This window comes from Aplidium turbinatum, chromosome 16, assembly GCF_918807975.1.
Source record: "Aplidium turbinatum chromosome 16, kaAplTurb1.1, whole genome shotgun sequence".
Taxonomy (NCBI): Eukaryota; Metazoa; Chordata; class Ascidiacea; order Aplousobranchia; family Polyclinidae; genus Aplidium; species Aplidium turbinatum.
The window spans coordinates 2007552-2017297 of record NC_137487.1 but is presented as its reverse complement, the minus strand read 5'-3'; the positions used below and the strand labels follow the sequence as shown (position 1 = coordinate 2017297).

General features: G+C 41.9%; 1 protein-coding gene across 1 annotated transcript; it reads left to right on the top strand.

The window, feature by feature from the left end:
• The first annotated feature begins 19 nt into the window (after window positions 1–19).
• LOC145785098 (xyloside xylosyltransferase 1-like) lies at window positions 20–6650 on the top strand. The gene is made up of 9 exons (XM_082596797.1): window positions 20–151; window positions 621–750; window positions 1484–1545; window positions 1802–1890; window positions 2803–2959; window positions 3857–4003; window positions 4133–4263; window positions 4627–4803; window positions 5125–6650. Exons 1-9 carry the CDS (start codon window positions 83–85, stop codon window positions 5336–5338), a joined length of 1176 nt encoding a protein of 391 aa, XP_082452923.1. The 5' UTR covers window positions 20–82; the 3' UTR covers window positions 5339–6650.
• Window positions 6651–9746: the final 3096 nt, after the last annotated feature.

The following is a 9746-nucleotide window of genomic DNA, read 5'->3' as shown; positions in this document are numbered from 1 at the left end:
GTTGCTGTTAACACATCGGCATATCGCGGAAGACCTCCAGCGGCCTACTTGCTTACGTCACAAGAGACCTCCTCCTTTCAGGATGGCTCCATCGAAGCGACAACCATCGGACATCCTCATCACCGGATTGCTATCCAGCCGAACATTCCAGGTACCCCAGCCTGGTAGCGGTGGCTATGGAACAGATTTAACGGTCGATTCCATACATTCGCTACCTTTTTCGTTGGTGTTCAGGCGCGTTCAATGAACCAATCTGCAAGCGTTCAGTCACTTATCGTTTCATGGAAATTCTATTCGTTGTCACTTCGGCATTGATGTGGTGCCATTGCTTCTGTGGCTTAGTAGTGATCGGTTGGCACTTGACAGGTTGCAAGTTCACTTGTATGGTAGCAAGTTCGCTTGTATGGTAGCAAGTTCGCTTGTATGGTAGCAAGTTCACTTGTATGGTTGCAAGTTCACTTGTATGGTAGCAAGTTCACTTGTATGGTAGCAAGTTCACTTGCATGGTAGCAAGTTGCTTTTCCTTCACATTTGTTACTAGCCGGCTCAAATTCGATCAGTTGTAGTTTCGATGAATTGTCGTTCCACGATCATTGTGTGACGCGATCACTGCCATGCAGGTTTGTTTTGTTATTCTCGGAGCTTCGTTTGTGTTCTTGTTCTACTCTTTCGCCACCACCGAGGATTTCCTGAGCCAGAGTCGTGCCTTGTACGAAGCCGAGCGAAAGGCCAGTCAACGTCGGTCGCCCGGTAGGTGGCTCTTGTCATAGCTTTTTGACCTGTCATTGTTGAAACCAACCTCTGTATATTGCGGAATACCTTAGAAAAAGAATGTTTTTCATCTATTTTGCCAATGTTATGTCATATCAAATTATTGGGAATGTGTTTTTTCCTAGATATCGGCCAAACTGAGATATCTTCTTACAGCAAATTACCACTTAATTCTGTTTTGAACTGCGAAATGTAATTTGTTCAATTGTCTTCTTTCGTGTCCACCATATGTTGTTTATCGATGCAAATATGCCGAAGCTAATCCGACAATTTTTGCTTGATCCAAATGAACAAGGAAACTTAGCAATCAGAGCGGTGATTGCCATCATAGATTCTGGGAACTTAAAACCCGATTGATATGGAGCCACGTGACATAGTAAACCCGAACTTGCCAAACTGCACCTTCCTGGTAGTCTAATGAATATAAATGTCTGTGTTATTGTTAAGTAATAAAAATCGATATTCGAACCACGCTGCTGCCGGAGGCTAGGTTTTGCTGAAGATAACATCCAGGGTAGTTTATCAAAATAGCTCAATGCGTTTCCACATCATTCAAGACGAACAGTTCACGTCTGGCAGCGCTTGCGCTGCGGCTTTAACGTCTTGCCTTCAATTCAGTTGCTGGGATATCTTGGTTTTGTTCGATTTAAACTCTTGTCAATGTTACCTTTCAAGATTGAACGCTTGTGTTGAGTTCGCCTGTGCATTGCAGGTCATGACGTGAGCGATGAAGACGATAAGGCCATCAAAGAAAAGCAAGCCAAAGCTGCAAAGGTTCGCTCAGTATATTCTGTTGGTTGTCTCGTATGAGTTATCTCTTGCCCAACGAGTCCTGCAGCCATATTCGTGGAGTAAAAATCTCGAACGATTATTGTAGTTTCTCTGGGGATGTGTCTGGGATAAAAAAAAGTTAATGCCATTACCCAGGTGCGATACATGCAGCCACACAACCACAAGCATGGCCTCAATACGTCTAGTAACCGGCTTTCGTTGGAGATTGGTGGACAAACTTTGTTATTTTCACTTTCAGAGCCAGGCACAAAGGCACGCAGAGGAGTTCGCTAACGACTTTCACATTCTCTTCATCTTTTCAAACGTCAAAAACAATCCTAAACTGAAGTGAGTGGATGTTGATTGATGTATTATTGCACCACGGCGTCATTTCAAAACCGTGAAAGGTCATTATCGAAGCTTTCATCACTCCTTCGAAAATTTTAATTATACCCAACCGTTATCTAAAATTATAAGGCAATTTTTTTTTGTTTATTATAAGAGTATATGACGTAAAAATCCATCGTTAGGTAAGAATTTTGCATGTTTTCCGACAGTTTAGCTTCTTCCGAAACTGAATTCTTGTTGCCAAACTTTGCCCTAAGTTTGACGTCACGTCATGCTTTGACCGTCGCTGTTGAACATTTAAGTGGGTGAAGGTTGGCATCATTCCTAGGGGTTCACAAAGCCTTCATTCACACTTTTGTTGTTGAGTTGAGTCTGCTTCAAGTTATAACGTCTGAGGTTGTATTTACAAAACTAGTGGTCGATGATCGTCGTTTCTCCACGAAAAACGTTTGAAAATATTTGATGGTGCTTGTGATAACAAATCATGTGACTTCAGTAGCGTGCTTGGAAATGCGCAACATGGATCCAACTTGTTGCATTGAAGTTGTAAGGGAACCTTCACACCCCTGCAAACAGACTAATGTGCGCATTAGCGTATTTCGCCTGGTGTAGCAAGCCACTCAACTCTGGTAAACTACAAAGTCAACGTCATACGTTGCTTGTTTGTCAATAGCCTACTGCGGCCACTTTTGTGCGCAAACTTAGTTTTAGCAGTCCAGTTTTAATCTGGTGATGTCCCCGTTACCGAGGCCGAGGGTGGCCGGATTCACCTCCAAGTGCCGTTATCGCCTTCACACCCTGCCTCCACATCGATCTGTCCAACGCATCCTCTCTTGTCAAGCCTCTCTTGTCGCATCCTCCTTGCATACAATTTCAACACGGTTGCGCCACTGGCTCTGATGTTTCTTGCAGGGACAAATTCAATGTTGCGTTCGGATCATTGTTCGAGCACGCCGCTTTCGGAGCCCAGGAGACTTTGCATTTGCACTTCGTGTGTGACGAGCCGGGGAGGGCTTTCACTGAGGACTACTTCGAGAAACACGTCGCCCACCCCCAGTTTGCTTTCAAGGTAGTGCCCACTAGGGTGGGGTAAAAAAAAATCTTTTTTTTAAAATCAAAAAATCAGATTAATCGAAAGTGGCGTATGGACCTAAAACCAACTTCTGAAAAGGTTTTGGGTGTGTGCCACCTACACTCAGGTGGCCCATAATTTTTAAAGGTCATCCGAGGGTCAAATTTCATGAAAATCCCATAACTTGGAAACCGTTGGTTTTTGGCTTAAAATTTCCAGAAGGTCCTGTTTATATATGCTCTAATGCAGGGGTCACCAACCTTTTTTGCATGCGGGCCACTTTGGCATTAAGGAGAGCTGTGGCGGGCCGCACTAATAAAATGTTAAGTAGGTTGACCCTTATGCTAGAAAAGAACGCATTTCGTACCCAGTATCCAGCGTTACATGTTGTTCATATTTAATATGTTAGAATACCGCAGCAACAAAATTAATCGAACAACGCTACTGCCAAGCCTAAAGACTATGACAAAAATTGCCAGTTTTCCAAAATTCGAAAATGTCTTCCCACCAGCAGCAGGTATTGCGTTAAAACGCATAAACATATTTTGGTGAAATGACGATCTCTTTTGGGCAAAATGTCTTCATTTCCAATTCAATAAGTTAATTGTAAGAGCGCTGAATTTTTTAGTGGCAAATAGTTGCATTTAATTTTGTAAAAGAAAAATAGACAAAAGTATTTCTCAGCAAAGACAACCTTGAGCAATTTAAAAGTTTTATGTCCATCAAATTGCAAAGAGAAAGGTTGTCGGCTGACCACAAGGGGTCGTGAAGCATCACCATGTCTTTATATTGATATCATCACCAGACATCTCTCGAACTGTGTATTAGTGACGTCGTTACGCATGACGTCATGAGGCGATGTGCACGGTTTGATTACGCTTCGTTGCTTTTTAGGTTCACTTTCATGACGTGTCCACTGTTTCCAGGCAACTGCTTCCCGAAGTGAAGAACCTTCAAAGCGCCCTGAGCCAGAAGCATCCATATTATGAAGACACCATCTTCTTTCTCTCCTTAACCTTGCACAAGATGTTGCCATCCCATGTGCGTGTCTGTTTCATGTCTGTTCATATGTTGTCTGTGGTGTGAGGCATGCCGTGCAGGGTAGCCCATCATACTCTGTTAGGTAGCTACGTCTGTGACGTGTTTACTAACTAGCCAATCACATTGCAGATCCATCGGGTAGTTCAACTCGACCTTGATCTCAAGTTTGCAGTCAACATCCGGGACATTTGGGAGGAGTTCGGCTACTTCGCCCGGGAGAATGTCATCGCACTCGCTCATGAGAACCAGCCTGTCTACAGGTGACGTCATATCCGGGGCGTGTCAAGTCAAGAGTTTCACACAAATAATGTTTTTAACTCCATCTTCACCTATTGTTTGTCATCTCGTTTGGAATCTATCATGCAGCATCCCATACCGCTGGTAGAAATCTGCAAATCCCCTGTCCGAAAAGCTTACTCTGCTGGAGGTAGCGAGAAAGTGACTGACGCAGTCGCACGTTGCACCCGTGCTCGGTGGATCACTGCACCCGCATCCTACCTGACCGTGCGATGATGGATCAATGGGTCTCATGAGTTCCCACTAGGATTTGTTTTGCTGGGTCAGTGAGGGCATGACAGACATTCCTTTCAGTATGCTCTGCCTCTCACAAACATTCTTAACAGGCACATCCTATGGAAGTACAGACAGGATCATCCCGGCACCACGATAGGGGAACCCCCTACAACGGGAAACCCTGGCTACAACTCGGGAGTTATTCTACTTCATCTTGACCACATGAGGACGTCGTACCGTTACAAGTCGTACATAGATGCCAACGTCATCCAACAGCTGGTTGACAAGTGAGTGATCGTCCGATGTGAACATGGAACAACCCTCTCTTGGTCTTTTCACCGAGTACATAAACAAACAGGCTTTTGAGAAGTTAAAGCTGTAGAGAGTATAACACTAAATTAGCAATTTGGATCTTAGATTTAGATCTTAGATAAATCAGTGTTTAACAGGGTACGAAATAGGTTGTTTGAACAACCTCCAATCTATCTTGGCTGTATGAAAGTTGTGACCTATAGCGTTCCAGGGTCAGTTACCAGCTGCTTTGGCGGAAGAATTGCCGCCAAGACATTTACATTTCGCTTCTGCAACGACGCCTCATTCTTGCGCAGGTATTCCTTCAAAGGTCACTTGGGCGACCAGGACTTTTTCACCTTGCTGAGCTTTGAGTGCCCCGAGTTGTTCCACACCCTCCCGTGTACGTGGAACCGACAGCTCTGTCAGTGGTGGAAGTCCAAGGGATACGAGGAGGTCTTCCCGAAATACTTCCATTGCGACGGTGACGTCAAGATCTGGCATGGCAACTGTGATACGCCCATCCCGTGACCGGTTGCCATGAAGATTGCTCAATAACTTACACAATTTTGAAACCCTTTCCGTTTGTATTGCCACAAACATTAGATCTGGTTCGTGTGGCAATCAGCCATCTCCAATTGAACGACGCAATATGGCGCTCAACGAGGCCTGGTCGGCTCACAAACTTGATGTTGTATCGGTCCATTAGTTGCTTTCATACAAGAACATTCAATTTGGAAAACTAAAATTGGACTGTTACGATTTTACATTCAAAGTACTGAAGGTTGCCCTTTCATCCTTTACCTATTTTCTTTTTACTCTATCATCGCCTAAATTCAGTATTTCTATTCAATCCTTCACTTGCCGCATGCGCTTTCAAATCTTCTATTGCTGCGTTATGTTTGTTTAGATGTTTGAGAATTGAATGTTGTTGCAAGGATGTGAGAAGCGATTTATCAAACTGCTCTTCCATGATTGCGTTGCAATATCATTGACACGTCCCCCCATCTCCCCGTGCTTACCTATTCTACTTTTATCAAATGTATCATCCGCCGATTGCTTCGACCAATCAACTTCGTTGATTTGAACTTTTTAATGACGTCATCGGTTCTGAAACTAACTCCCGTAAACATTTGTTGTTCCGGAAGCTACGTTTACAACATAATGAACGTTTTAAGAAGATGTTAATTCTGCAATCTATAGAAAGTATTATTGGTGCTCTTCATGTTTTCCTGAACTTGACATTTTTTGACCGTGCTTTTAGTGTGATGCTTCCAGGCTACAGTTTCTTGCCCAGTTACATTCCTGGCTTCGTAAAATTATTTCTTTTTCCGTCATCCATCGCCGTCGGAGAATAAAACATTTTGGTGGTGCGTAGGGTTGCCAGATGTTCACTATTTTAGTGAACAAATCACTATTATAAGAAAATGTTCACTGTAAACTATTTTGCTAATAGTGATAGTGAACATGTTCACTATGTTACTATTCTTAACAATTCTGTCAATATATTTTAGTCAATAGCCATAGATTAACCAGTAACCATACACTTCTGCTGCTTAGAAACTAAAAGCACATGAGTCTGGTGCTTTGGGGAAAAACCCCTATTATGCTACCACAGTGTAATTTCGCCAAAGCCAGGCTTGGCCAGCACGAAGTCCAACAGTGGAGTGTACAGCCTAGGTAGCTGACAAACTGAAAGCCACTAGCTCGAACAACTAACCGCCTGGACGTTTGGCCATTTAACCAAGCCCGCAACCAGGGGGGGCATTGGGGGCATTTGCCCCCCCCGAAATTTTTTGAAAAAATTTTCAGCGTTCTATGCAGTATGAAATGTAGCCTACTATGAATAGACGTACGTCGTACACGTACAGCCATACTGTAGAGTGTAGACCATAGGCGTAGCCAGGGGGGGGCGAAAGGGGCCATGGCCCCCCCAAATTTTCAAAGCTTGAATTCCGAAGTTGAGCGCTTTGTTGAAAATATAATAAAATTTGTAGAAATTTATAACGTTTTCCAAGACATCTGGCTATGAACACCACAAGGACTTGTTTTAGACCAGTGGTTCTCAACCTTTTTTCTTTCGTGGCTATTTTGTTTGCATAAAAGTTCTGTGGCCCATTCAGTTTTTATGTAAGAAAAAAATTACAAAACAGGTTTATAAACAAAAGTAGCAGAACATTGCCTTTGGAATGTTGCTGGAATCCCCTTGTTGAATCCAGGCGCTGGCGCTTCACAGTATCTTCTTTTCATTAAAAAAAATTCACATCTTCATCCTTCTCCTTGTAATTTGGATGACTAAGAACCTTGCAACATAATACGCATTGTCCTTTTTCTTCTCTGTTATCAAAAATTGATGTAGGCTGCATACTGAATGTAATTTTTATCAAACTTAAAGCTTCAAATACTGTATTGTCAATTCCTCCCCAAAATAATCCACAAAACAAAATGCTGCACGTACTAAAAACGCGGATCTGCAGAAGTTCAACAAGGCTACCGCTGATAAAGATGGCTTAATTGTAACCACAAAGTAGTAGTCTATTACATCATACAATGTTGTAAAAACTGAGTTGATGTAAAACTGTACTGTATGTTGCAATAATTAGATAGAATGATGATTGCCACTTTGTAGCTAAAAACAGCAGCATCATTCATTGTAACTAAACAAACACACAAGTGTAAAATTGACTATAGTGACAAAAATGAAACAAAATGTTTCAATAAATCTTTCAATTTTTAAAATATGTCTGTGGCCCACCTCAAAATGCTTCTATGGCCCACCAGTGAGCCATGGCCCACTGGTTGAGAACCGCTGTTTTAGACACACAGAAAGACATCAATAAATTTTGCAAATCGTAAATCGCGCAAAATTTACTCGATTTACGTTTCTTTTAACTAATTTGTGGAAGCAATTTCAGAATGGCTTACTCTGTTGGGTTTTTGTGTAGCTAAGTTTTTGGTGTTCTCTAATTTTATCCGCAGATTTTGCCTGTTCGTGTGTAAGAGCTACCTTTAATAAGTTAATAGCTGTTTATCTGCTAATAAATTTCATACAAATATTATCCTAAAAGTGTTTCCAGAACGCGCTATAATCCATTAGTTGAGTGTAATTTTGCAAAAAAATTCCGGGGAAGCATGTCCCCGGACCCCCCTAGAATACGCGTGCGTTCGGCACGCTCTCACCCCCACCAGTTTCATTGCTTCCCCTTGCTCAGCCCACCAGGATACGCCACTGCACATCAGGTGGCGATGTCTTAAATCAAACACTTTGTCGTTCTCTTCAATTCATCAAATATTTGGCCCCTCCAATTTTTTTTTCCTGGCTACGCCACTGGTGTAGACTATCGAAACCGAAAGTAGGCTACGCTGGTTGGAAGCCATGCTAACGATTTTGTTTGTGGACATTAACATAAAAATGTCACAATGCATCATTTTAATATTTGTTCTTTGATAAAAATTAAATGCCCCCCCCCGAAAATATTTGCTGGTTGCGGGCCTGCATTTAACTGTTAGTTTATAGACTATGTAGGCCAGCTACGGTACTCAATCATGTGTGATGTGGCTAATGTGTAGTCAAGTCAATTTATTTTGTTTTAACAGCGCCATATATTAACAAATAATCAGAGTAAAATGTAATTGTCAAAACAATGCATTGTACAACTGTTGGTTAGATTATGGCGCAATCAGGATGGTAGCGAAAGACCATAAGCAGTCATCTAGTCAGCCACCACCCCATCACAGTAAATCTAACTACACATTCATACACACTAGTGTGCAGAGGCAGGCACACTACTTCATTGAATAAAAAGGGTTCGCCACTGAGATTGAAAAACAACTACTGTTGGTTTGAATCTGCATTCTCAGACTGAGTAAGCCGAGGATGAAGATTCAAACCAACGACCAAGAATTGACCAACCACCAATAATTAGTGATTGTGTGCTATAATAGGCTACAGCACTTGCGAAAGTTTTCCTGAAATAACGAGGAAAAACGTGGATACCACCACCGAATTGCAACAATTTTTATGTGAAGCATACAAAAACAGGGCAATTTGATACTAATAAGTAATAACTGTAGAGAACAAATATTAATAAGTACGATATGATGATATAGGCCTACTGTGAAGGTAAGTTATCCTTTGTATTGAGCACTTAAGGTACGCATGTATATTCATGTAACAGTTGGTTTTTGAGATTTTTTTTAAAGCAATGGAACGGTAAATCTTTTATATCGTGTGAAATTTCACTCCACACACAAGAAATGGAGTGTTTTTTTGCCAAAGTTTGTTTCAAACCTGGGAAGAAAAAATCTGGTTTTAGCCTTATGTCTTGTATCATGTTGATGTATGTCGTCTAATTTAACAAAGTAGCCAGAGAAACATGCTGGCAAAAAATTATTTTCGTACATGAACTGTGCATATGCCAGCTTTGCAAGGTCACTCACTTTTAATACCTGAAATTTGCTGTACATGTAGGTCGTCGAAGTTTTCCTGTCACCAAACAAACACGCTCTAATAAATTTGTTCTGAATCACTTCCACCTTGTGTACTAACGTTTTGTTGGCCCTACCCCAATTAATTATCGAATATTGAAGATTTGATTTAAATAATGAAAAGTAAATTAAGGGAACGTTCAAGTATTACGTAACGCCTTCGAGGGGGAGGGGGGGGGGGGTTATGCAAAGCGTTACGTTAGCGTCACATCGGGGGGGAGGGGGTTCAAGCAAAACGTTACGTAACGCTTTCGAGTAGCCTACGGAATGGTAGTTTTTTGTGGTGAATTCGTAGTGAAAAAGCGTTACATGGGGGAGGGGGGGATTGAAAAAAGCGTTACGTTGGCGTTACATGGGGGAGGGGGGGTCAAAAATTCGAAAAAAAAGCGTTACGTAATATTTGAACGTTCCCTAATCGTACTGTGGATAATGGGACATAGTATCTGATTTT

Excerpts from the sequence above, each read along its gene's own strand:
- LOC145785098 (XM_082596797.1), top strand. The coding sequence starts at position 83 with ATGGCTCCATCGAAGCGACAACCATCGGACATCCTCATCACCGGATTG. Across the intron at positions 4,264-4,626 it reads GAGAACCAGCCTGTCTACAG|GCACATCCTATGGAAGTACA; the intron begins GTGACGTCATAT and ends CATTCTTAACAG. Across the intron at positions 4,804-5,124 it reads ATCCAACAGCTGGTTGACAA|GTATTCCTTCAAAGGTCACT; the intron begins GTGAGTGATCGT and ends ATTCTTGCGCAG.